General features: G+C 50.0%; 1 protein-coding gene across 2 annotated transcripts in view; it reads right to left on the reverse strand.

The window, feature by feature from the left end:
- The window catches only part of XPO6 (exportin 6), a 60272-nt gene extending 32750 nt beyond the window's left edge, over positions 1–27522 (reverse strand). The window contains exons 1-6 of one of the 2 annotated variants that reach the window (XM_068206495.1): positions 27299–27522; positions 10588–10678; positions 8828–8940; positions 5768–5965; positions 3163–3322; positions 2702–2779 (exon numbers count right to left, since the gene is read on the reverse strand). In XM_068206495.1, the coding sequence (XP_068062596.1) occupies positions 2702–2779; positions 3163–3322; positions 5768–5965; positions 8828–8940; positions 10588–10678; positions 27299–27301 (643 nt within the window). In that variant the 5' untranslated portion in view covers positions 27302–27522. Of the gene's footprint in view, positions 1–2701; positions 2780–3162; positions 3323–5767; positions 5966–8827; positions 8941–10587; positions 10679–27298 lie in introns of those variants that run through there. The other variant, XM_068206494.1, reaches the window with a different exon arrangement.
- Positions 27523–27724: the final 202 nt, after the last annotated feature.

Raw genomic sequence — 27724 nt, forward strand, 5'->3', positions numbered from 1 at the left:
TTGGAGGCTGAGACTCTTGCTGAGTAAATCCTACGCCATGGCAATAACTCAAATGTTGTCCAGCTTGGGACATTATCAGAGTTGCTTTGCTTAAGTGATATGAGAAATGAGTTTAATGTTGTCTTCAAGTGCTATTTAAAACCCATGCAAGACTTGCAAGTAACCATTTCACTCCACTTCCCTGTGCAAATGAAAAATAGGAAGCAGAGGTTTTCCAAGTTCCTAAAGAGATTTGGGCTCTGATGGAAGATATTAAACATTTATGGGGACTCAGGAGCTGGTTTTGCCTCTTGGAACACCTTTAATCTTACCTGAATGGAAAGAGTAAAGGGTGGTGGCCTCACTTAAGCAATGGAAACATTCAAGAGTCACCAGTACAAAGGAATTGAGTCTCAGGGAACACAAAATGACCAAGCAGTGGATCAGAGGGAAGCACCTGGGGTTCCTTTTGGAAGTGGTGGAATCACCATCTCTGAAGTGTCCAGAAGCCATGTGGCTATGGCACTTGGGGACATGGTTTAGTGGTGGCTCTGGCAGTGCTGGTTAATGGTTGGACTCAATCTTAGAGTCTTTCCCAGCCTTAGTGATTCTGTGACTTCAAGAAGTGGAAGCACAACTAATTTTAACAGAGAGACAGCAAAGACACAGCACAGAAAAATAAAACTGAGAGCGTTTCACACAAGCAAGTTTGCACAGGCAAAATGAAACTTTTAAGGCACTGCTTGTGTGGTCCTGGTTCTTAGCAATTATCCTGAAAAAACACTGTGTGAAAAGTTTGTTTGTTTTCCCTGGGAGGGGAGAAAGGAAAAGCCCAGCACAGAAGCGCAGCCGACTTCCAGTTTGGGAAATACGATCCCAAGTCACAAGGTGAGCACACAGGTGGATGAGAGCTGCCTCAGCACAAGCCCCAGGGGACTGAGGGACATCTCCAACAGGCTTCCACAAGAGCCAGCCCAGAATTTGTTCCACCAATACCTCCCCCAGCACCATCCTTGACAATTGACACCAGAAGCTTTGATCTTTTCTGTAAATATTTCCTGTCCGAACTCTTCCCAGCTACAGCAAAATCCACTCGCCCCCTGCCAACCCAAAGGAATATTTCTTCCCATTAAAGTTTGTGGTTTGTATATAAATATAGAAATATCTTAAGCTCCTCTACAGGAAAGGAGCACTCAAAATACTGCTCAAGCTTCAATGTGAAAGGTTTAGCACTAAGCAAAACACTGCCAACAGCTTATCAGAGGCAGCAGTCTGGAGCTGCCTGGTGCAATATGGCCACAAGGAAGTGATCTGCAGCTCCCAGGGAATTGTTCAAGGTCCAAGGGACAAGGAAATGTGTGCCAAGGACACAAAAATGTGATCTCCATTTCAGAGGAGGTAAGAGGTACAGATGTACAAGCACTCACACAAAAGTCTAACAGGAATAGATAGAAAAATTTTCACAATCACAGAACAGTTTGGTTTGGAAGAGACCTTAAACCCATCCAGTGCCACCCCTGCCATGGGCAGGGACAGCTTCCACTATCCCAGATTGCTCCAAGCTCCAGCCAGCCTGGCCTTGGACACTTCCAGGGATGGAGCAGGCACAGCCTCTGGGCACCCTGTTCCATTTCTCAGAGACTTGGCTACCTTTATTTTCCTTTCTCACAGGTAGGATTGAGTTTTGCTCCACTGGCTTTGATGTGCCAACAGCTGGAATTCAGGGGACAATGCCAACAGCTGGAATTCAGGGGACAATGCCAACCCCATGCAAGGCCACAGGCATGGGGCAGAGGGGCTGCAAAGTTGCTCAGTGGAAAAGTGTGCCCAGGTGGGCAAGAGGGCAATGGCACCTGGCCTGGACCAGCACTGGGGTGGCAGCAGGACCAGGGCAGGGACCATCCCCTGTGCTGGCACTGCTGAGGCACCTCCAGCCCTGTGTTACTCACAACACAGAGGGGCTGGAGCTTGTCCAGGGTAGGGAACAGAGCTGGGAAGGGGCTGGAGCACCGGAGGGGCTGAGGGAGCTGGGAAAGGGGCTCAGCCTGGAGAAAAGGAGGCTCAGGGGGACCTTGTGGCTCTGCACAACTCCTGACAGGAGGGGACAGCCAGGGGGGTCAGGCTCTGCTCCCAGGGAACAGGGACAGGAGGAGAGGGAACAGCCTCAAGCTGTGCCAGGGGAGGTTAAATTGGATATTGGGAAAACTTTTTCATAGAAGGGTGGTCAGGCCCTGGCACAGCTGCCCAGGTCAGTGGTGGGGTCATCATCCCTGAGAGGATTTAAAAGCCTTGCGTACATGGCAGCTGGGGACATGGGTTAGTGGTGGCCTTGGCAGTGCTGGAATGACAGCTGGACTTGATGACTTTAGAGGGCTTTTCCAACCTTAACAATTCCATGATTTTAACTCACTGTCATTAGAGCATTTTGCACTGAAACTTCAGGGATGTTTCTGCCATCTGAGGACAACAAGGAGCTCTGTGGGCACATTTTAATGACATTGGCAGTGGGGTGTCCCCACAGTGCAATTTGTTTCTTTGTGTAAGGTTTTTCTTTTCCAATCAGGAATTTATTGGCCTGTGAAAAGCTCTGGGAAAGGGTTATTAGGAGAGGTTAGACAGTAAAGAAAGGAATCTGTGCCTGATACTGCAGGTTTAAGTACACAGAAATCCCATCTTGTAGCTTTAAAAATTCTCTACAAATTCATTTCCCCCATTTCCTTACCACTTTCTCCTGAGGTCGGGGACGGTGGTGGAGTGGCAGCAGTAGCACTGTGCTTATCCCAGATGCTCTCCAAAATACCTGGCCAAAGAGAGATCTTTCAGAAGTGCCTTCTCAAAGACACACTGATCCAACAAACACAGCACAGACTGCAGGAGAACTTCAGCAGAACACACCTCCAGTGCTTCGGGAGGGACAGAAACACTCCATAATAGCTTTGGGCTCACTAAGAGCAGACAATCTCCATCCCTCTCCATGGAGGGAGCTCAGCAGCTGCTCTGCCACACGAGTTGGTTCATATTAAGCTGACTCAAGTGCTGCAGGGCAGAACTGACTGCTCACAGTGCAGCAGCAGCTACTGCATCGCCCCCACTGCGCTCCACGGAGCCCCAGGAGGGGCAGCCAGCAGCACCTCTGGGTGCTGAGGGGACACACAGCTCAGTGGCACAAGGTGTGACTCGTACCTGTGAGCAGCCCCAGCACTGTCTGCACCTGCTCCAGGAGCAGCTTGCGCAGCTCCTCCTTGCGGGCCACGCTCAGGTCCTCGCGGGGACACGCCAGCTCCTCCGACGTGGTTTTCAGCATGATCAGCCCCAGGGGAGTGGTCACAGGAGACTGGATCAGCTGAGGAGCACAGGAGAGCAGTGTGATGACAACATCCACCGACAGGGATTAGCAACACTACTCACAGTTTACAACAGCCTCACCACTGAGGGCACTCCAGTTCCCACAGACACGTTCGACTTCCCCAGACGCGAACCTCTGACGTTGCAACAGCTCGAGCCCCATGGGAATCCTTGGGGTTTTAGGAGAGCTTTCATAATGCCATTGCACACGTTGTGTGTCCCAGCACGGTCACAGAACAGCCTGTCCTTTCTGCTTGCTGCACCCCCTGGCCTCAGCCCTGCACCAGCACTGTCCCCAAAATCCTGCCCTTCCCACTCAGCCCAAAGGCTGCAGCCAGGAGCAGATGGCACCTGAGGGATCTGACCTCCCTTTGCACCTGCACTGGATCTCAAACTGGAAATTGCATTTCCCCCAGAAAGAGTAACTTCTGCCCCGTGCTGCAACAGGACTGGACTTGTGCCTTCATCAGCCACAGGGATATTAAAGACTTCTTCAAGTGGGACAAAGTTTTGTTTCCAGCTGAAGCACAGCACTGCTCTTCACTGCTGCCCAGACACATCCAAAGTGATTTATGCACTGCTCCCTCTGGGAAAAAAAAGTCCAAAGCCAATCCCAGTTGCTACAAGTAATCTTTGTAGTCTGTAATATAGGCTGACTTTGCTCCTGATCCCCTGACCCTCCAAAGGAGCGCCAGGCTGAGTTAACACTGCTAAAAACACAGAGTTTGGTGAAATATTTGGGGAGAAAATAGCCCATCTAAAAGCTCTTCATCTTGGCTTTTGAAAAGGAAGTCCCAGGCACAGGAGTAGATGGCAAAGAACTCAATGAAACACCCAACTTGCTGGTAAATTGTGAAGGGACTGAAAATCATCTCTCAGGATACTTTCTGACAAACCCAGGGAGTTTTAGCAATACCAGGCACTGGTACCTCAGTCAGGCTAAACAAATTTTAAACCTCTAATGAAGCAGTACTTTATGTAGAATTACTGGCTTTTCATAATGACAACACAATATCCCAGTTTACTTTTCTTCTCCACCCCGCCAGTGGCTCAGTAAAAGGTCTAGAGACTACTCAGAGTACTGGGACACAATTTCATGCTGAAGAACAAAGAACATGCTGCAAATGATCTCAGAAAAAAGTCCTGAGACAAGGCTCATCTGCAATTCCAACAGCAAATCATTCTGCTCCTGTGCTACTCCGCCTTCTGTCAAGGCCCTGGGATTCAGCATTAATGGTTTTCTTCCACTTTCTCTGAACATTTTAGGAATGTGTCTGCCGCAAATTAATTTATGCAAATATTTTCCCCCACTGCTGAGCTCACAAGGAGCAGCTGAAGGGAAAATAGATTGCTCAAGTGAACTCTGCAATCCTTTAAGATAACCCCAGAGTGCTAGAAAGGCCAGGAGAGCTCAGGCTGCCTTTCAGCTCAGATCCAGGTGCAATGAGAGGCAAAACTCCACATGGATAACGTTATCTCCAAGTATTTCTTGTCAAATTGATAACTGAGGCAAAAACTGCAGCATGTCCCACTCCAGAACAGTCAGAAAAGTGATTACACCAGCCAGTGATGAGCTCTGCAGCCAAGACAGGATATTTTTTTGTTTTGCAATTAATACTAGATCCATTTGCCTTAACAAATAAACTCCTGCCACTCAAGGACTTGGATTTCAGTAACTGCCTTGTGGCTTGGCTGTGCACTTTGCTGCATTCAAATCATGTAATTATGTCAGCAGAAAAAGCCTGTGCAGCACTTCAGTTTACACTCAGCCTCTTTAAGCCAATTAGGAACAATTTTAAGGGAACTGGAGACAAAATAATTCAACAAAAAGAGGTTTGCACCAGCCTGGTGATGCTCCAGCAGCAGCCTGGCTCAGGGTTCCCTGTAAGGATGCTGAGTTACACCCAACATTCCAGCTAATAAATAACATGGATTCAGACAGGATCCTCAGTTCACAGCTGAGCCTTCCTGCAGGAGCCCTCCTGAACACCCCAACAACACCCCTTTAGGATGGGATCCCATCATCCCATGACCTTATTGATGAGGTACCAGAGATTTTGGGGTATCTTTGGTCGTTGGATGAAAAATCTTCAACAGCCCCATTGAGAAACTGCCCTTTTGAGAATCAGTGACACATCCATAATTTTCCTGGCTTCTGCTTTGTTTAAAGAACAATCCACACTCCTTGTATTTTCAAGAACTAGCCCATAATATTTAAAATTCCAAGTGAATACTTGTGGCACAGTATTGTTCCTTCAACAAAACACTTTTAACACTGGAGAAAAACGTAACATAGAAAAGGTTGAGAGTTACAACAAAATTAAAAAGGAATTTACAAAGCAGCATTTACTATTTGATCTTCATCAAAAGCAATCCCTACGCAAGGAAACAAAAAGATGTTTCTAAGGGAAAACCTGGCTCCATTCATGGGCAGAGTTCTCACCTGCAGGATGTTGGTGAAGAAGTCATGGTAGAACATGGGCCAGTCCTGGCGGCCGATGTCCACGATGACTTTGCAGAGCTTGTTCCTGATGAAGTAAGGCAGAGTTTTGTGGTGAGCCAGCAGCAGCTTGGGCAGGCAGCTCCTGATCTCCATCTTGTCCTGGGATGGGACCCCCAGCCACATCTTATTGATCAGGTTCTGCAAAAGCAATGGGCATCCCAAATGAGCTCATCTTGGATGTGAGAGAAACACTGAGAGAATCTGGAATCTCAGACTGCTTTGGGTTGGAAGGGACCTTAAAAATCATCCTGTTCCAACCCCCTGCCATGGGCAGGGAATCCTCCCACTGTCCCAGGCTGCTCCAAGCCCCAGTGTCCAACCTGGCCTTGGACACTGCCAGGGATCCAGGGGCAGCCACAGCTGCTCTGGGCACCCTGTGCCAGGGCCTGCCCACCCTGTCAGGGAACAATTCCTTCCCAATATCCCATCCATCCCTGCCCTCTGGCAGTGGGAAGTCATTCCCTGTGTCCTGTCCCTCCATCCCTTGTCCCCAGTCCCTCTCCAGCTCTCCTGGAGCCCCTTTAGGCACGGGCAGGGGCTCTGAGGTCTTCTCAGAGCCTTCTCTTCTCCAGACTGAACAACATAAAGCAGGGACAGAGCGTCTGGCAGAGCTGCTGCATCTCATGGCCCAGGACTGGCAGTGCCACAACGGAACTGAAGTTACTGGTTTAACTGCTTTTGGGTTAAGCAGAACTACAGTGGCAGGCACAGAACTATTTCCTCTATCTTTTAACCCTGAGCACCAAAGGTTTCCCCTCTAAAGGGGGAAGCACAGCCTTGGATGAAGCAGGAAAAGAAGAACAGGGAAGGAGGTTTGGTTTTCCAGGCCTCTGATGCCACCCAGGTCTCCTGTAGCTGAGCTGGGAGGTCACTGGAGCAGGCACTGCCTGGCAGTGACAAGGCACCACTGCACAGAAAGCTTTCAGGCCACTTAAAGGCAGACAAAATCCAAAGGAACGCAGAGTTACAAATTGCTTCCCTGCCCTGATCCCATTTAGGGCTCTGGAGCATTAGGAGCTGAATCTCTTGGGGATATTTGGGATAACCCAGAGAGGAGGCTGAAGCAATGTCTGCGCCATCTGCAGGATTGAGCCCGCAGAAAAAGAATGCTGGAGATCACAATCACAGCCTAGGAAAAACCTCAAATATCCAAAACTGGACGATGATGGTCAAAGGAGATGCAACCCTCAGTAGGATGCCACTGCACAGAGACACCAGCTCCCAGTGCAAAGCTACACAGGGATATTTACACAGAAATTCCTCAAAGAAGTTGTTTTTGGTGTTACCAAGCAGAGAAAATCCACAAGTACTGCTTGAAAACAATGGTCCAACCAGCTGAGGGTTCCTTGATGCAAGTCCAGAATCCCAATAAAACTGGAAGATGTTTTAGCTTTAACATCCATCCTTTCATGCCCACTATGTTGTGTCCTACTCCTCCCACCTGCCAGCAGCAGCTTTCTCCCTATAAATGCTTTTGGGAAGATATTTTCATTTCCAAAAAGCAGGAGGTGAAAACAATTCGTCTGAAAGGGAGTCAGGAGGAGTTTTATTCCAAATCCACTGCTACCTTCCTAAGCAGTTTGGGAAATCCACGTCCCTGGGCAGTTTTGGGAATGATCCTTGTGTTCACACCCCTCTGACTGACCCAGCAGCCAAGGACAGCTGTGGAAGCTGCAGAATGGGACAGACCATGGCTCTGAGGACCAGCTAATGTCCAGCACTGCACCAGTTAATTTTGGGAATTCAAGCTCCTCCACGGAGAGATCCTCATCTCCCAGCTGGGCTGGGGACTCGTGTCCCTCCCTCTGCACTTGCACAGTGATTTCTTTATTCTGGACACAATTAGGTTTTTCAATGCTACTTTTTCCCCTCCAGGGAAGCAGAGGGTCAGTAACCAAACTCCACAGAATATCCTGAGCTGGTAGGAGCCACATGGGATGCTCCCAAGGATCACTGAATTCACCTCCTGGCCCTGCACCTGTTTTGCTCGTCAGGAAAATCAGTGGGACACCATCCCCTGAGCAGGAATAATTCCAATGGCACTTGCCATGATCACCCCTTTTGGAGGGGAAGGTAAAGCAGATTCAAATTGCAGATGGGGTCCAGACTCCCTCTGCAATCCCTAATAAGTAAAATGAATATTTAAGAGAAGAAATCAACAATGATGCGGATAATTTGTAAAAACAACACAACTTTAAGAGCAGAGTTTTTATCTAAACATGTATTTTATCTAAAAAGGGGCCCTGTTCAAAAGCTGTAAACCCCTTTGATTTAGAGGCACAGCTCAGAGTGCCCACCCAGCCAAGAACACAACACAGAGGCCACAAATGTCCCAGACTGAGGTGTGACATTGACCAACCCCAGCACATCCTCAGAGACAGACACTGCACTGGTCACTGAGCAATCAGTGACACACCAGTGCTGTTCACAGAATACTTTTGCTTATTCCAGAGGACACAGAGATCAATATCAAGCCTTTTAACCCAAATTTTCTTCTTTTATAAGTAGGTGAAGAGTGGGATGTGGCTGTCTAAGAGAGACCTCACATCTCCAACCAGCACAAGTTTGCAGGATGCAGTTCAAGAGCACCAACCACAACTACAATAAGTCAGAAAAATAAAAGCAAGTTTGCCTTCCCTCTCAGCACTCAAAGCCTGCAGGAGCCAGGAGCAGGTAATCACCCCCATATTTCTGATCATAAAAACAGCATAAAAGCAATAACACCCTTAAAAGCATCGTGCAGAAACTGAAGCCGCCTCTGAAACTGGAGGTAATTTGTGCTAAGAGATGCCAGGAAATGAATTCTTCAATTTGTGTACAAAGATTCATATTCTCCCACTCTGAGCCTGCCATTAAGCAACCTCTCTGGCAGAGAGCAATAAAAGCATCCTTCATCACTGTACTTACCAGGGATGCCATTTCAGACAAACATCTCCCCCCAAAAAATTGATTGCCAGATAAAACTGCAGCAGGCAGAGCGGTGAGGAGCTCAGGCCTCACCTCAAACACTGTCAGGCTGTACATCATCACATAATCATTCCTTGTGCTGGACAGGAAGTACAGGCAGAATCTCCAGGCTCCTATCTGCTGGGCAAAGTTATTTAAAAGCTCCTCTGCAAAGAAACATAAAAGTACATAAATTACTTCAAAATGTACTTCAGTTTTAATTTGACTTTGATGCAAAATATTCCATTAAAATTCTTTAGCTGTAAACAAAGCCATAACAATGTATAGTGATAGCACAGCAACTGAGCAGGGAAGAGACCCTGTGTTCAGGGAATGACTCAACCTGGAGGAGGGCAAAAAATATAATAAAATCACATTCTACAGTGTTTAAAGCAATGTAACAACAGGCTTTAATGAAAACAAAACTGATGTGTCATTTTCGAATCAGTTTTGACATAAATAACTGCAGCAGATAAGAGGTGAATATTAAAACAAATCACACAGCAATTGTATTGTAAGCACTGTTATTTTATCTGCAAAAGCCAAATGCTGGGATTTCAGGTCATTGTGAGAGAGTAGGAGCACTTCAGATCAGTGTTCTAAACCCAGCTTCTTTTAATGCAGCTCCAAGAGCTGCTGACTTGGTGGAAGTTCAGGGGGTCAGAAACCTCCCTGAATGCTAAGGGAAGGATTTGGTCATCTCTCATGAGGTGACAACGTGACAAAGAGAAAAGCCACAAGGGCTGCTTTACAGGCTAAGCAAGTTTAAGGCTTAATTAATTGTTTTCTTTACTGCAATTTAAGCAGGAAAACTAGGGCTACCTTTTCCGCAGCAGGAGATCACTGTCAGAAAAACCACAACAAAAACCTTGTGCTGTTTATTTTACAGGATTTCTGGGGCAAGTCTTTCATGCTGATCACACTTTTGGCATGAGATGGCAGAAACAGAAAAATCCCAGACTGGTTTGGGTTGGAAGGACCCTAAAGTTCATCTCATCCCACCCCTGCCATGGGCAGGGAATCCTCCCACTGTCCCAGGCTGCTCCAAGCCCCATCCAGCCTGGCCTTGGGCACTGCCAGGGATCCAGGGGCAGCCACAGCTGCTCTGGGCACCCTGTGCCAGGGCCTGCCCACCCTCCCAGGGAACAATTCCTTCCCAATATCCCATCCATCCCTGCCCTCTGGCAGTGGGAAGCCATTCCCTGTGTCCTGTCCCTCCATCCCTTGTCCCCAGTCCCTCTCCAGCTCTCCTGTTCCCCCTTTAGGCCTTGCAAGGGGCTCTGAGCTCTCCCTGGAGCCTTCTCCTCTCCAGGTGAGCACCCCCAGCTCTCCCAGCCTGGCTCCAGAGGGGCTCCAGCCCTTGGGGCATCCCTGTGGCTGTTTGGGAATAGAAGGAATCTGCCCCTTTTCAATTACCAGCAGCTCCCCCAGAGCACCTGGCAGGATCTCTGCTGCCTTTCAGGACATATTTAATAACCCCACCCAAAGGGAACTGCTGTGATTCCTGCTTGTCATTCCACAAGAATTGGGACAGCCTAGCTTTGCATTCCTAAAGCTGAAAGCCATGCTCCATCTCTAGGCAGAGGCTTCCCAGGACACACAACCCAACAATGTACAGAGCAAACCTCACTGGTTTATCATCCATAGGAGCTGCCAGAGATCCCCTGGAACCCCAGCTCTGGAAACCTTTCCCACCTAAGCAGGAGAGGGGAAGATGCCAGTTGAGTGTGGGCACAGCTGTGTGGAACACCACCAGACCCCTGTGCTGGGGGCAGGAGCAGCACCAGGAGCAGCCCTGGAAGGGCAGGACTCACCTATCTCACGTTTCCTCTCATTTGTTGTGCAGTTGTGGAAAAACTCCGTCATCAGACTCTCCAGAGCCCGCAGCGAGGCCTCCTCTGATGCCTGGAAAGGACATTGAAGGAAAGAGAGGAAACTCATTCCCACTCTGACACAGGAGGGTGGCATTAGAACATCACAGATGCACCAAATCCAACACGAGCAGGACCAGTACAGGGCAAGTGACTGGGAGCTCAAACTGCTCACTGGTGGCAAGGAGCAGCAAGATTTGGCCACTGCAGGTGAAAGCTCTGGACATGCAGGACCATTTGCTCAGCTCCAGTAATAAGGCCAAGAACACAACAAAATTCCTTTATTTTGGTGGCATTCAGGAATTTTAAGGCAATAAGTAATTCTCACAAAGACAGCAAGTTCAGGTAAAGATGTTTTCAGATGTTTAGAAATTGTAAATATCCTATCATGGGAAGCATGAACTTTGGGAAGATTTCTCTTGGACATCAGGCAGAATTTCTTCCCAGAAAGGGCGATCAGATATTGGAATGGGCTGCTTGGGTGGGTGGTAGAGTCCCCATCCCTGGAGATGTCCAAGGAAGGGCTGGAGGTGGCACTCAGTGCTCTGGGCTGGTGACAAGGTGGGGATGGGTCACAGGTTGGACTCAATAATCCTGGAGGTCTTTTCCAACCTCAATCATTCCATGATCCTGTGACCCCTGACACCTCTTCCTGTCTTTGCTTTGGTGCCATCCTGCTGATCAAGAAGTTTGAAAAATTAAGGAATTTCCAGCACTCTAAAAAGCAATATACCACTACATACCAATACACCAGTATTCAGCAAACTGATTCAAGAACAGCACCCCTCTCCCATTGAGGCTTTATTCTTGGATATCATCAGTTACAGTTTTAAGTCCTAAAGAAATGATCAAGATTAGTATCCAGCTGTAGTTCTGGAGCGTTCTGGAGCAGGGATGATTTTATTCTGGCAAGGTAACAGCCTCAGAAACAGTCCTGCTACAGCACAGACCATGCCATAGCTGTGTCCCCAAGCCCAGACCTTCAAGCACAGGAACAAAGCAAACATTTAATAAAACTGATATTTCTGCCTTAAAAAAATAGCCAAACCAGAAACAAAAGCCATGCCTGGCAGGCTCCTGCAGAGAAAAGCATGTGAGACATCCAGCAGAAACACTCCAAGCTTCTGCTAATTCCCATTTCCATGCACAGCAGTTTTCCCAAGGGCCAAGCAGGAGCCTCTCCTCCCTGGATTAACCCCCAGGAACACCCACAGCTCCACAGTGAGGGCTCTGCAGGACACTGAGCATTCCTATTTACAAAGGAATGCTGAATTCCATCCTACCTTTCCTCTTCCTGCCCTGCTTTTTCTTTTCTTGCTTTTTAAAGCCCTGCTCTAGAAATCAAGGGCTATTTTACCAAGAGATGTTGGTAGTGGGAAATTGGCTTAAAACAAACAACAATCCAAGAAGAGGCATGTTTGCAGCTCAAGTTTCCAGCTTTAATCCATTTCTGCTTGGGCTGCTAACTTCCCTTCAGCCACGGATCAGCCTCCTGCCAGTCACCATTCCCAGATAGCAGCACCTCTGTGGATAAGAGCCTCACTTTAAAAAGAAATATCTGACTAAGTGGCATCCTTAATGACTTAGGATATGGCCACACTGCCATTTGTGGGAGCTAAGCTGTCCTAAGTTCCTCCCAAGCAGATCCACACATACAAATCCAGTGTTTTTCCTAAATCCCTGCACTTCCATCCTCTGCTGCTCAACACAGAGTGAGTCTCACCAGCAGTTTCTGATGCCAAACCCCCAAAGATGAGTTTTCAATCTCAATTTGATGCAGATTCTTCAAGAGCAGCACTGCTCTCCCCACTCCACCTTCTATCATTCAATACCAAGATCACCTCAATCCATGGAAAACTCTTGGCTCTTCACAGGGTGGAGGGGCTCAGACGTCTTTGGATATTTAATTCAGCAATCCTTCTTCAGCAAGAGCAGTTGACATAAATATATTTCTTCCAAGAGTCAAGATTTATATGCTGCTTTTGGAAATAAATTATGGAGTTCTTATAAATCTTGAGCGCCCGCCTTGTCCTCCACTGACTTCAGCACTGAGATTTGGAAGATCCCATTCCTTAGGAACACAGTTAATCTTCCAAAGCAGAACACCATGATCACGATGTTCAACGTGTCAAAGGCAGGAAAAAAAAGAAACCAGAGAGCACAACACGAGGATTTCATGGATAAAAGCCCAGGCTGGAAAGCACCCAAGGCCATCTCAGGCACAAAGACATAGGTGGGACCTCCAAGATGGCTCTCTCCTCTTTGTTTGACTTCTTGTGGCTCTTTGGGAGGTTTGGCCAAAGAAAGGTCGAGAAGGAAAAAATTGTCTGAGGTAACCAAAGCCCAGCTCAGGATCCTCTTCTTACTCCAGGCTGGACTTACCAAGGACTTGTATTTGCTGATGCCTTTGGGTATCCCTGAAGTTCCCCAGATCCTGGAGGCACATGGTCATCCCCCAGCTGTCCAGCAAGGCTCTGATAAGGAGGCCACTGAGATAAGGAAGTCACATGCTGTGCAGAGCTGCAGGGGAAGGTGGCTGCACCTGGACCCAGACACCTGGGAAGTTGATTAGTGAGACTCCAATAAAAGTCCAGCTGTTTGGAAGAGACCTGAGGCTGTACCTGGGATACTTCCTAGCATCATTCCCACGTTAACAAACAGATTGCTTTCTTTTAGAGCTCCCTGTTCACTCTGCTTTGAGCAGAAGGAGAGGCAGAACCAGCAGTGCTGAGTTCAGGTTCTGGTGCGAAATTCTGGACCATGCAGAGATTTCATATTCCAAGGTTTTTCAAGGAAAGTGTGGACCATCAGTAACAGAATCTACCCCAGTTTTCAATGTCAGGGCTGGCAGTTTGCCTCACCTCCATGAGGCATTACTAAATATGCAACCACTAAAACAGAAATACTTCCCATTCTCTTTCAGAAGTCAAACCTGACCCCTCTCACCCCTAGTGCCTCCCAGGGCTGGATCAAACATCAGAAAATACCACTTCTCTCCTTTGCCAACCATGAGAGAAAAATATATTCAGTTCTCCAAGTCCTTCTTGCAGAGCAGGTAACGTGAGCTTTTCCCCATACAGAGAAAACTCTGCAGCCCACAAAAAGCAGGGGAGATAAGATGTGCCACGTCACCATCCACTCCTGCTCCACTGCTTCAACACCATGGCTGAGTCCTGACCCACAGGGAGGGTCCTGGCTACCAAATTCAGCAGATCCTGGGGCCAAAGGTGATGTCCTTGTCACAGCTCCCTTAGGGGAACAAGGCAGTGAGAGGTGAAAGCAAGCAGGGCTAAATCTAGCACAGCCACAGCTGCAGATTCCCGTGTCCCAGCAGCACATCCATACTTTGACCTGGAATTTGGGTCAAAACAGCATCTCTGGGAGGTGTGTCACAGGTGACTGTCCCCAAAATAGGCACCTCTAAGTGCTGAGCTGGGTCCACACCACACAGACTGGGAAAGCAGCAGCTCTGCTCCAGCTCTGCTCCTCCTGGAACTGTCCCTCTGATCCAAGCAGGACTTGCTGTGGATCAGGGTGGGAGAGCCACTGTCAGCCCGTGTGCTTCCCATCCCTCTCCCCTCATTAGTTTGCTAAAGGTGTTCCACACCACTATCATGAGGGGTGGAGCTGCTTACTCACTCCAGTTACCTCTGGACTCCAACCCTCTGTGCCCTTCTCCAACCAGGAAAATGAGCTCCATCAGCTCCTTTTCCTGACAAAAAATACAAGATTTGCTACCAAGAACCTGCACATCCAACAACATTCTCCATCCACCAAAGCACCACAAGAAGGACCCACCCCACCAGCTGATTAGGACTATCCTCCAGTCACGTTTTAAGCTGTATGAGTCATTAACAGATTTCTGCTGATTAAGAGGAAAAAAAAAAAAAAAAAAGCTGCCAACCTCCTGCATTTCAGTCTGTTCAATATTGCAGCTGCACCTCAGTGAGGCTCTGGAGAAGCAAAAATCTTTGTACTCTGCTGCTGACTCCACCACAAGCTCAGATGTAGACTATGACTAAAGCACTGGGGTAGAACCAGTTACTCATGCAGCTCCAGCAAACAGAGAGCAGCGATCCTTGGGTTGCACTTTAGACACTGCACATGCACTTGAAGAGCAGATACAAAGCTAATTTTAGTTTGCATATCACCAAACACAACCATAGCCCTTAAAGAAGCACCTGCTCATTCTGCAAGACATGGAAGTGCTTTCTAAAGCCATTTTCTCCACAGCACTTTCATTTAGAGTTCACTTCCTCTTTTCTTTTATCTCATTTTATGCTCTCTGAAGGGATTTTTTTGTTGAGGGGAAAGATTTTCTCTACTGCTTTGCCATAAAAACACAAGCTGTTAACCTTGTAATGTTTGCCATTAGAGCATCCATAACACAAACGATGCTCTAAATACAGCAACTCGGGCTAATGACAACTGAGAGAAGGGTTAGGTCTGTTCAGTTTTTCCCTAATGTGTTTGCAAATGGATACCACTCCAAGACAAATTTAAGGCATTCCGTCTCCAGAGCTTTTTTTAGTAAGATGTTAATTGCAGCTGCAATGTTACAGAGGTGACTTCATCCTTCAGGCAGCGCTGGAGCACCTTCCTGATGTGGAAGGATGGATTTTCCACCACACAAGCTCCCAACACCTCCTCCAGTGGCAGGGAGGAAAAGCCCAGGCTCTGCTGCACCCCAGGAGCCCTCAGAGCACATCAAACCCCCCTTTTGCATCTCTACTCTTTATTTACAGCTGGGAGTTGTGTCAGGGAGTTGTTCCCACCCCCTGCACCCGTGCTGGTTTGGATTCTGATTCCCACCTTGTCCATCCCTGCCTACAGTCCCTGCTCTGCTGCTGCACACTCCCAGCCCACCAAACCCCCACACCCTGCACTGACATCACACACAGATCCCTCTGCAGCTTCCTCACTTTCTGGAGCCTGCCTCTCCATCCCAATCCCAATCCCAACCCCAGCCACCCTCCTCTCCCATTTCCAGTGCAGGACACAGCCCAGCCCAGCCCAGCCTCCTCCCAGCTATCAGGATTCAGATTTTATCACATTTAGCTGTTAAAATCACTATCAGCTACGTCTACCAGCTTGTGGGCAGCTCTCCCAGGAGAGGAGGGACTGCAGGGGAGCACACAAGGAGAATCCTGGCTGATGGAAAAATTCCCAGTTGGAATTGCTATGCCACCAACAAGCAAGTGCACGGGGTTAAAAAAGAGACAAGAAATAAGAAATTTCATCCGCAGCACCTGTATAAAATAACTCATCATCACCCTGTCATTGCTAATTGCAGCGTCCCATCCTCTTCCACCTCAGAGCCTTCTGCTCCCAGTGTTGTGCAGTTAATTAACAGCAATCACACACCTAAAAATACAAACAACCACACTCCAGCTGCTGAATTTTCTTCTTTCTCTATTATTTATAGTCAAGTCTAACTTAATGATGCACATATGTATTGTGAGTATTAACAATACTAATATCTCCAGGTACTGAGGTAGTAATTTACTCATTGAAGGATTAACAATACTAATATCTCCAGGTACTGAGGTAGTAATTTACTCATTGAAGGATTACCAGGGTGTCTTTCAGAGCCCCTCCCTGCCTCAGCCCTAACACAACATGGTAATGAACAGGAAAATTAGAAATCACACTCTCAGAAAGCTTGTGGGTCATTTCAAGCATGCTCACAAATCCTGCAGAACCCCTGGGACAGCCCAGGGTCACTCAGGGCAGTAAAATTCATGGAAGAACTACACTATTATTTTTAGCAAGAAAAGCGGAATCATGAAGTGTTTTAGTAAAAGTTGTAGGACACCCAACACATCTTCCAGAAAAGATAAACGCACGCTACAGGGAAGCAGAGCTGGGAGCTCAAAAGCAGTGTTACTCATTAGATTTAATCCCTTCCACCAAAAAGTGCAGAATCTGGGGGCTCACCCTCATTCCAGGGTCTCTCACAGAGGTCTGACAGGAGGAGCCCTCAGCACTGCTCCCAGCAGTGCTCTGCTGATGCTATCAGGACAGGACTCAGCCTTCATTCTCAGTTTCCTTGTTGCACTTCAGAGATGTTTTTGTGGTTTCCAGAACCGAAAGCAGACTGGGCCCCTCTCTGTGCTGCCAGCACAGCTCAGCTCCTGGGGCCATGGCAAGGCAGCTCTGGCAGCAGAGCTCACCCCTCTCCTGGCTCACTCATCTCAGAGTCCACCACTCCAGCAATCACTGACAACATGGAGATTCTGCAATCTCGTTATAGTAGATTTTTTGCTTCAATTGTAGGATAAAAGTCACAGATTGCTGTTGTACCTCAAGGCAACTGGCAGAGGAGCAAAGGCACCATGCTCCTCTCTGTGTTCCTGAGGTCCCAAAGCTCAGAGCCAGCTCCAGAACTGCTCCAAGCCCTCCTGCCTGGACAACTCCCCCCTTCAGGAACCTGGCTGCACTTCAGGAATCAGAGTGTTTAATTTAAATATCAGCTAAGGACTCAGCAGGACCCCAGGCTGAGCAGAGCTGTGTGGAACAGGCCATGGAGAGTCAGCAGTGCCAACCTGATTTCTGCACCAGAGATCATCTTACCTGGAACACTGCCTGCTCCACGAGTAATCAGCACCTTTTTCAATGCCCAAGGGATCTGATTTCTTAAACCCTCCTGGACAGGCAGATTCACTTAACCAGGCATCAGGTTTGAAGGCTGAACTTTGATTAACAGGCTCAAGTGTCTGAGTCTGATTCTTTCTAACACAGTAACTCTTAACCCACATAACCAAGCCCAGCAGGCAGTGTGTCCTCCACCCAGCAGCTCCCAGGAATTCTCTTAGAAACCCAGCAAAGGAATAAAACAATCCCAGCAGGCTGGAAAAAGCAAAGGGTGGTTTAGGCACAGTGCTGTTTCAAGCTGTGCTTGCTGAAGATGAGCCCAAGAGCAATTTCTGAGTCCCTGACACCCAGGAAAGCCAGCTGGTCACGTGCTGCTGACTTCCTAATTGATTTCTTGTGGTTTGGCTTCTGGAAAGGGCTCAGCAACACAGTATTTTCCCAAACAAGCAGTTGCTAAAACAGCAATACACAGCTGAGAAGTGCAGAAGCGCCCAAAGCAGATTGCTCAAGATCAATACCTGCCTATCACCAAAGCACAGCAGGCAGAGGTGGCTCTGGAGTCACTTTTTGGACTTGCAACTTAAACCTGACAATCCGGCCACAGCCAGCAGCCTTTCCTCAGCAGATACTTGGCTCAGTCAGTTCTCAGCTGTGGGTCACCACTTTTTAAGCCATTGATGATTGTAACTTCTCATTTTGTGCGTTATCAGCAAAACCAGCCAAACAAAATCTATTCTTCAGACAGACACAGCTGAGCATCAGCCAAGGGTGCTCGGCTGGGCAGGAGCTGCTTCCAGAAGTGAAAACCCTGCAAGGTGACTCTGGTTGTCTCAGTTCAGAACTCACTTAAATTCCCCCAGTGAAGTCTAGAAACTCGCACCTCTGAAGCTGCATGGCTCCTTTCACTTCACACTCTCCCTTTGCTGGGTTCCCCAGGATGCCCCACACTCCAGCCCAGCCTGTGACCCCTTGCAGGGAGATCCCATCCTTCCCTGTAAGGCAGTGCTTGTGCAGGAGCCCCAGGAGCACGGGCACAAGGAACAAATCTCTTCCCTTTTCTCTACATAAACAAACCAGGCAGGACCACAGTGCTGCCCCAAATGCAGCTTCGCTCACTTTGAGACAACACTTCCTCCAGAGGTTTAGGGAAGTAACGCAACTTCTAACCAGGCAGGTGGAAAAAAGATCCCAAGGAATCCTTTGGAAATGAGTAGGTTGGTGAGGAAAGTATTTGGAAAAGATGTAAAAAAAAAAAAAAAAAAAAATCCTTACAGAAAGTATTTGTAAAAGGTGTTAAGAAAAATACCCTCATCATCTCACTCCAATGGTGCAGAGATCAAGAGATGTGCAGCAGTGGCAAATGAACTCACACTGTACCCAGTACAGCCTTCTGAGCTGAAATCTGTTTAAAAACCCCACACCTATCACAGGATCACGGAATAGTTTGGGCCAAAAGGACCTTAAAGCTCATCCAGTGCCACCCCTGCCATGTCCAGGGACACTTTCCACTGTCCCAGGCTGCTCCAAGCCCTGTCCAGCCTGGCCTTGGGCACTTCCAGGGATCCAGGGGCAGCCCCAGCTGCTCTGGGCACCCTGTGCCAGGGCCTCCCCACCTCCCAGGGAACAATTCCTTCCCAATCTCCCATCCATCCCTGCCCTCTGGCAGTGGGAAGCCATTCCCTGTGTCCTGTCCCTCCATCCCTTGTCCCCAGTCCCTCTCCAGCTCTCCTGGAGCCCTTTTAGGCCCTGCAAGGGGCTCTGAGGTGTCCCTGGAGCCTTCTCTTCTGCAGGTGAGCATCCCCAGCTCTCCCAGCCTGGCTCCAGCCCTTGGGGCATCTCCGTGGGCTCCTCTGGACTCTCTCCAGCAGCTCCACGTCCTTCCTGTGGTTATAATGACTCTTCCTACAGAGAACACTCTTCATGCTCTTACAGGTGAAAATCTGACACTTTAAAATGCCTTAAAAAACCCTTGTTCCTCCCCACTTGTACAAATGTAGCAGCTCCTTTGACCAGAGAGAAGCCAAGAAAAGAAGATGCCCAAGTGACAGGTGTGAAGAACCTGGTGTGGTTGTGTAGCAGCTCTAAGGAGTCCAAGATGCATGAAGAGATTTTTAAAAACACTTCTCAAATCCTTCACTGTCAGCAGAGCCACAAATAAACCCTTATTTATCTCAGCCTCCAGACAAGTCCCAATAATACCCAGGGAAGGCTCTGAATCACAGTTGTTTGTAGCCCCAAGTGAAGGAGTCTCTGGAATTATGCACATATGCAGAGCTGGAAATGGGAAACACCAGGGCAAGCAAAAAAAGAAAGTGAATGTAAGAAAAAACCAATTATTCAGCATATTTCTTAAAGGGGCACCTCTACTCAGATGCAATTCCAGCAAGCAAATCCTGCTGATTTTCCTCCAACCCCCACTTCTGCTTGGCAGGATTAAGCCCATTACCATGGGGAAAAGCTGTCCCAACACCTGGCTACATAAAGTGCAAGGTTTAGGGCAAACTTGGGGCAGGATTATACCTGATCCAATACATTACAGCAGCCACACCTGATTTCCAAGGTGTGATTATACTAGACGAAAATATGGAATTTTCAGACCCTCAACCGCTGTCAGAGAAAAGAAAAAAAGATTGTGATACTCTGAATTTCATTCCTGGCAAGAGCACTTAAACTTGTGTTGGGCATTTAAGAGTGTATAATGAAACTACCATAGGAATAACTAAGATTTTTGTTAATTAAAATGTTTTCTAAGGACAGCTCACGCAGAGAGAACATCCAGTCCAATTAAAGAAAAACAAGATGTTGACATCTGCAATGCTGCTGCACTTTGGGGGATTTCACAACTGCCCTTTGCTGCTCAGCCCTGCAGCTCTGGTGTCCCAGCCCTGGGGAAGGTTCCAGGCTCCCTGTCCACAGCAGGGGGCTCTGCTGGGCCAACATGGGGATATTTGTCCTGGGGGACCCAGAGGGTCACCACGACCCAACCAGCTCTATCAAGCACCAGCAGGACACAGGAAAAAGCAGCTTTTGAAAGATAAAGCTGCCTTTTCCCCCTGCAACTTTCCCCAATCCCAAACCCAGCAGCTCCTGGGATCAGAGGAAGGGCTGGGAGCAGGAACTGCCTCCTGAGCACTGACCTCACACTTCCACATCAGAGACTACAGGTCATGGAGCACTTTGTCCTCCTCTTGGTTTCCTTTAACTTGCAAAAACGAAAGCCAAGGAAATGTAGAAAATGCAGGTTTATCCCCCATAACCCAAGGGTTAGGGAATGGGATGAGGAACAACAAATGCAGCCATGCCAAGGAGCTGGTTTTGCTGTATCCTCTCCAGACCCTGATTTTGAACACCAGGGAAAGCACCACTGAGCCAAACTTCCATGGAAGAAACTGCTCCTCATCCCAAAGAAAAGGTGGAATTGCAATGCAGAAGAAACCTGCTCTGTTCTTACTCAGTGAAGCAGCAGGGAACCAGCTGAGCACAACACAGATTTTTCAGGCAAAACATCTCTCCAAAGGCAGAAAAAAGCCCTCATTCCCCTCTGGAAAGCTGCATCCAGTGCTGGCTTTGGCATCCTGACAAGCCAGTACACAAAACAGATGAGCACACTCCTTTCTCCAAAGAGGGGACAAAAAGGAACCAGGACAATCCCTCTTGGGAAGAGCTCCACGCTGCAATTAAAGCCCTAATAAAATATTAAGTCAAAATGCTAAAAATACACACAGAGATCCAGCCACAAGCTTGGAGATGCTGGAACAAACAAAAGATAATTTGGAGCGTGAATGCAAAGGGTTGGAAATGGGAAAAGAAATGGAATTCCAGGCATGATCCACAGAGGAGAAGGGTCAGGGAAGATCGGGGGAGGAAAAAAAAAATAAGGGATTTGTGGTGTTGCTAGAAGAGCCTGGAATAGTTCTGGTGGAGTGAAAGTTTCCTGAGCGTAAACAGAAAAGAGAAACATGCATAAAGAAAGGAATCAAATGTGTGTGGAAGGAAGGTAAGATTGGAAAAGAGCTGCTTCACCATTAGCTGTAGGAGCTTCTTAGCCCAGGAGAAGCTGCATCATCCCAAAATTCCAGAGGACAGACAACCCACAAATAAACCCCAGGGGGTGCCTAGACTAGTAGCAAAGTCCTTGACCATCAGAATCAGTAGGGGAAAGCCAATTGCTTTTCCTCTACCAAAATATCAATATTTACATTTTGGTTGGAACAACAAGGCCTACAAGGGAGAACAGGCACATGCTGCACACTTCATAAATGCTGGAAATGGGATTCCAAAAGTTATTCCATATAAATGGGAGTCTAAACATTTTATTTTGATAAAACAAAGCAGCAGACTCCTTCTTTTCTTTCTCTCAGAGAAGAAGGTTGTCATGTTGACACCCGGGATGCAGAGAGAGCCAAGGCAGCAGTGACCCAAATATAAATGTAGTTCCTAAGAAGAAATATCTGCTGTGTGATAGAGGATAATGATTTGGAAGGATTTTAGGGCACATTCTACCAGGCAGGTATCAGCCTATACACCTCAAATCTACATTTCCTTCTACTTTGCATATACTAATGTATAAATCCAACATTAAGAGCAGCTCCTTGGTTCCTAAGTGACACCACCTAGCAGTGTGAAATTAATTCACCCAACTGAACCCAAAGTTCTTGGAGTTTTTGGGTATCCATGCATGGAGTGATCTCTGCACAGCACTGAACCCCATGGCAGGAGCTTTGGGGTACCTGCCAGATTTTAATGCTTTTCTGCTGAAATAATTACAGCCACCACCACCCATCCATCAGCGACAGCCAGTGGAAATGAGCTTTTCAAACTCATTTAGTGAACCTGGAGGCTCAACAATTTTGCCTTGATAGCTTTTAGTCCTCCTGCAGCCTACATTTAGCTACCCAGATCTTTGAAATATGGATGTGTTGGAATTATTATAGGTCCTGAAAGGGATTATGTGCAACCATTGTGCTAAATGAGCTGTTTTCTTCTGAGAAAAAGCTCTGCTTTTGGAGGCAGCATCTGAGCAGAGATCAGCTCTCCTGCTACAGTCCCCATTCCTGGTTCATCTCCAGAGCTACCCAGGCCTTGCTGCAGAGTTGGGAAAGATCACCAGCATTAATCAGCATCAATCAGCATCTCCAGTTTGATGGTTTAATAGAGGAGAGATAACTGGGGGGCACACAAACTCACAACATGACTTGCTGGCCAAAAAAGGAAGCCAGATGTTGGAGCTGAGGCCGGAACTTCCGAGTTCCTACTCTCTGGTTTCTCTGCTCAGCAGCTGACTGAGTCAGAAGGGTTCTAGAGAGGGTTTGCTTTTATTTTAACTGCTCCTGAAGGGGATGCACTGAGAGCAGACAGAACCTCAGGCTTAGGGGTGTAGCTGTGATGCTGCACCTCAGCTGGCACTGCTGGGGGACAGAAGGAAGGGACAACACCTTCAGCTCCCTCTTCATCCCAAAACCCTGCTGTGAAGCTGAGCCCACCTGGCCATGTGCCAGCACTTCCTGCCTGGGCAGCAGCAGCATCCCCATCTCCTCACAGCACAGCAGCCCTGAGCTCACCTGGGCCAGGAACAGGGAGCACAGCAGCCCTGAGCTCACCTGGGCCAGGAACAGGGAGCACAGCAGCCCTGAGCTCACCTGGGCCAGGAACAGGGAGCACAGCAGCCCTGAGCTCACCTGGGCCAGGAACAGGGAGCACAGCAGCCCTGAGCTCACCTGGGCCAGGAACAGGGAGCACAGCAGCCCTGAGCTCACCTGGGCCAGGAACAGGGAGCACAGCAGCCCTGAGCTCACCTGGGCCAGGAACAGGGAGCACAGCAGCCCTGAGCTCACCTGGGCCAGGAACAGGGAGCACAGCAGCCCTGAGCTCACCTGGGCCAGGAACAGGGAGCACAGCAGCCCTGAGCTCACCTGGGCCAGGAACAGGGAGCACAGCAGCACTGAGCTCACCTGGGCCAGGAACAGGGAGCACAGCAGCCCTGAGCTCACCTGGGCCAGGAACAGGGAGCACAGCAGCCCTGAGCTCACCACAGCACCCCTGAGCTGACCTAGGTCAGGGACAGCAGCACAGCACCCCTGAGCTCACCACAGAACCCCCCTGAGCTCACCAGGGCCAGGAACAGGGAGCACAGCAGCCCTGAGCTCACCTGGGCCAGGAACAGGGAGCACAGCAGCCCTGAGCTCACCACAGCACCCCTGAGCTGACCTAGGTAAGGGACAGCAGCACAGCAGCCCTGAGCTCACCACAGAACCCCCCTGAGCTCACCTGGGCATGGAACAGGGAGCACAGCATCCCTGAGCTCACCTGGGCCAGGAACAGGGAGCACAGCAGCCCTGAGCTCACCTGGGCCAGGAACAGGGAGCACAGCAGCCCTGAGCTCACCTGGGCCAGGAACAGGGAGCACAGCAGCCCTGAGCTCACCTGGGCCAGGAACAGGGAGCACAGCAGCCCTGAGCTCACCACAGCACCCCTGAGCTGACCTAGGTAAGGGACAGCAGCACAGCAGCCCTGAGCTCACCACAGAACCCCCCTGAGCTCACCTGGGCATGGAACAGGGAGCACAGCATCCCTGAGCTCACCTGGGCCAGGAACAGGGAGCACAGCAGCCCTGAGCTCACCTGGGCCAGGAACAGGGAGCACAGCAGCCCTGAGCTCACCTGGGCCAGGAACAGGGAGCACAGCAGCCCTGAGCTCACCTGGGCATGGAACAGGGAGCACAGCAGCCCTGAGCTCACCTGGGCCAGGAACAGGGAGCACAGCCCACATGGGGCCCAAGTGTCCCCAGGATGATGGGACAGTCAAGGGGCTCTGCAGGAGCAAGAAGCTGCTGCTCCCTCCTGTCACAATGTCCTGGGTCACCTGCAAACAGCAGGAGTGTCCCCAAAGCAGCTCTGGTTCCCAGGCACAGGCTGAGCCAGCCTCAGGGCCACCAGCTCAGCAGGGCTGACACAGAACAAACAGGAGCTATTCTGGTAATTGAGCAGCAGCTCCTTGGCAACCACGAGCACCAGGATAACCCAGGGCTCACGGGGCAGGACATGCTGCCACACACACACTCCACTCCTTCCTGAGTGGAAGGCTGCAACCATCACCAGGCAGCTTCAGGCACAAGAAAACAACAGCACTTACTGCTAAAAAACGGGAAGGTGGGAAAAGAGGCTGTGCAATGAAAGCCAGGATGCTGCTGTGGGAAATTCAGGAACATCCAAGCTGCAGACACCCACTGCCTGCTCCCACTTCAGCAGCTCCGTGTGCCTCACACACAACAGGGACACGAGATTCCCTGAACTGGGAACTTCCATTGTCTGCTCCCCTGGGAGGCCCAGGGACAACCTGGGGGAAGTGTGATTGGTTCTGGGAGAAGCCTGGCTGCAGTTCGCCAGCATCGCTGCATCCCAAAGCTCACACAGCAGCATTTCCTGGAAGTCCCTGTTCCTGAGCTGTTTTAGTTGCTGGCAGGATACAAATCCCACAGAAGTGAAGAATGTATTTCCCAGGAGGCAATCGCTGAAATTCCAGCCTCACATGGGAGGTGCAAATGCAATTCCCAGGTGAGGGGTTTGCTCAGGAGGTCCCAGCTGAGCTCCCAGGGCTTCAAAGATGGTTCATCTTCAGCAGTGGAAAGAACAAAGGTGAAGGGAAGTGATGAGACAAACACATGGCTAATTTGGACAGAAAATAAATCCCTTCAAGGATAGCTCCATGAACAATATTTACTTCGAAGCTGTCCATAAAATCCTCAAAAGGATCCTAAAAGGTGAGGAGGAAACAATGTAATAATTTGTGGTGTGTGGAAGGAAAGCTCGAAGCTGGATCTGCTCTGTGTGTTTAGAGATGAACTCCAGAGAAACCCACCTGGATTTTGCAGTATCCTGTTTTCCCCCACAGAGACACCACAGCAACTTCACCTCCTTTCCCTCAGGAAGCCCCAGACTGGAGTTTGGGGCCCCAAAATAGTGCACAAGCACTATTTACACACACAGCAGGCAGGAGCAGCCCCAAGAACCACACACAGAGCTCTCTGCAAACACCTCTGAAAGTAAAGAAATACTAACGCTTCCTCTGAACCCAACTTTTGAGTGGCATTAAGATTTCTGAGCCATGAGTGGCAACTAAGCCCAGCAAACAGGAGTTCCACAACATTTGCAGTGCCTAAGCTCACTGTGCATCACTGCATTCCCTCCTGCCTTCCCAACTTCCTCCCAAAATTCCTGCCCAGTTAATCAAGCTCTAATTCATCCCTGCTCATTACCTTCCACATCAACCCCGTTCAGCCCCACTGAGGAAAACCTGCTCCCAGCAGCCTGCTCTTCTGGAGCAGGGTTTAATTATGTTTTATTTGTTCCCTGTGTGCCTCCCAGCAGCTCATCTTCACACTTTCCCAACTGATTCCGGGAAGGAGGGTGCACTAGCAGCAGAACATGCCCATCTGTAGGCTCCAGGGAAATGGGAACAGAAGGAAAATCTTGCCCAGGAGTCACATGATGAGTTACAACAGTAAATCCTGCAGCACAGCCCAGGGACTGCTCCTCAACTTCCACAGGCAGCCAAACAGTGGATGTTCAAGGGGAAAAAAGAAGAAAACAAGGTGTAATTCAGGAGGATAAATGTGTGTGTCCACAAGGAAGCAAGGGGAGAACTAAGGAGCCCTTTTGCCAGCTGCACTGCGAAGTGCACGCCCTGGCCTGCCAAACCCTGCAAACCATTTATCCACCTTTTTGAACCTGGGCTGTTCACTAAGAATCCACCTCAAAAATGTCACCCTTTGCCTGAAGCTAAAGCCACAAAGAGCTGGGACATGTGGCAGACACGCCAGGAGCCCACCCTGAGCATCCTCAGGCTACTACCATAAAATACCACCAGTATTTATATATATAAATACTATATATTTATGTATCTTTCACTGAGAAGACCGTGTCCCACCCCAGCACACTCCAGATGGAGCAGCAAAGCCTCTCCAAGGGACTAATGAACCCCACCAAAGGGGCTACAGAGACCAAAGTTTCAATAAAACACCAATCATGTACATCACCCAGTGAGCAACGTGATGACCTCAGCTCACGGGTGAAGAAATTCACACCCAGGATCCCAAATTTCAAAGAAAAGGGGTGCAAAGCCTGATCCTACACCGCTAAAGGCAAGTTAAGGTAAAGTAGGGTGAGAACCAGGCCAGAAACTCCAGCCTGAGCTCAGTGGGGCTCTCTGGGTGAGCCAGGGCAGGGTCCCAGGAGCAGATCCAGGGCTGCCAAAAGCATCTCCCCACTCCTGTTCACCTGCAAAGGGCACGTTCGTGCCTGCCCTTTGTCACCCCAAGAAATATTGGGATACAAGCTCTCCCAGCGGGGAGAGCAAGGGGAAAACAAGAGCAGCAGCTCTGGGTTGGTGACAGTGAGCAGCACCGCGACGCCCTGGGGGCAAGTCCCACCCGCCAGCCCTGCCAGCCCGGCTCTGCGGGCACCCACCCCATCAGAGACCTGTGCTGGGGCTCTCACCCAGGGGAGGAGAGGATTGCGCAGATCCCAGCGGGCTGGCCCTGGCCCTGTCCCGGTCCCTGCGGCCGCACTGCGGGCACAGCTGAGGGCCGATGTGTGCAGCCCAGAACAGAATCCGGCTCATTCTGGGCTCCCCCAAGGCTCCGCTGGAGGCCGCGAGGGCAAGCCCACAGCTGGCGCCGGAGAATTTAATCACGGAATGCTTTGGGTTGGAAGGGACCTTGAGGCCCATCGCGTTCCACCCCCTGCCACGTCTAGGGCCACCTTCCACTGCCGCAGAAGCCCCAGTGTCCGGCCTGGCCCCGGGCATGCGGGGGTCCCGGGGCAGCCGCAGCTGCTCGGGGCTCCCCCTCAGCCCCCTCGCAGCTTTAACGCCATAAAACCCGCCGTTCCCAGCAGCCCCGGGCACCACCGCTCCCTGGAGCAATCTGCGCCCTCCCGGCCTTTCACACCGGGGCACTGCGGTGGCCCGGGGGCTGCAGCCGCCCCTCAGGCTCCGGTGTCCGCGCCCCGCGGGACAATCCCCGCTTCCTTCCCCCCCTCCCGTCCCCGCTCCCCCAGCTCACCATTGCCGCGGCGGCCCCGGGGCGGCTCTAGGCAGGGCGCCGCGCTCCGCTCATCTCATGGCCGGCGGCGGCCCGGCGGGGCCCCCCCGCCCATGCACCGGCGAGCTCCCGCCGGCCGCGCAGCCACGGGCACCGGAGCGCTGCCGGCACCCAGCCCCAGGGCCTCCCCAAGCGGCGGGACGGGGAGCCCCGGGGCGCCGGGCAGGGCCGCGAGAGGACGAGCGGCGGGCGGCGCGGCCCGCGCGGTGCGGGGCCGGTGTCGGTGCCGGGGCTACGCCAGGCGCATCCCGGGCCCGCCCCGCCCGCCCACCGGAAGCGCTCACCGGCGCCGCAGCCAATCAGAGCCGGGCAGCGGCCTCGCGCATGCGCATCTCGGCGAGGCGAGCTGCCCGCCGCCATCTTGGAGAAGGGCGCGGCGCTTTGCGG

Source organism: Anomalospiza imberbis, chromosome 16, assembly GCF_031753505.1.
Source record: "Anomalospiza imberbis isolate Cuckoo-Finch-1a 21T00152 chromosome 16, ASM3175350v1, whole genome shotgun sequence".
NCBI lineage: Eukaryota > Metazoa > Chordata > Aves > Passeriformes > Viduidae > Anomalospiza > Anomalospiza imberbis.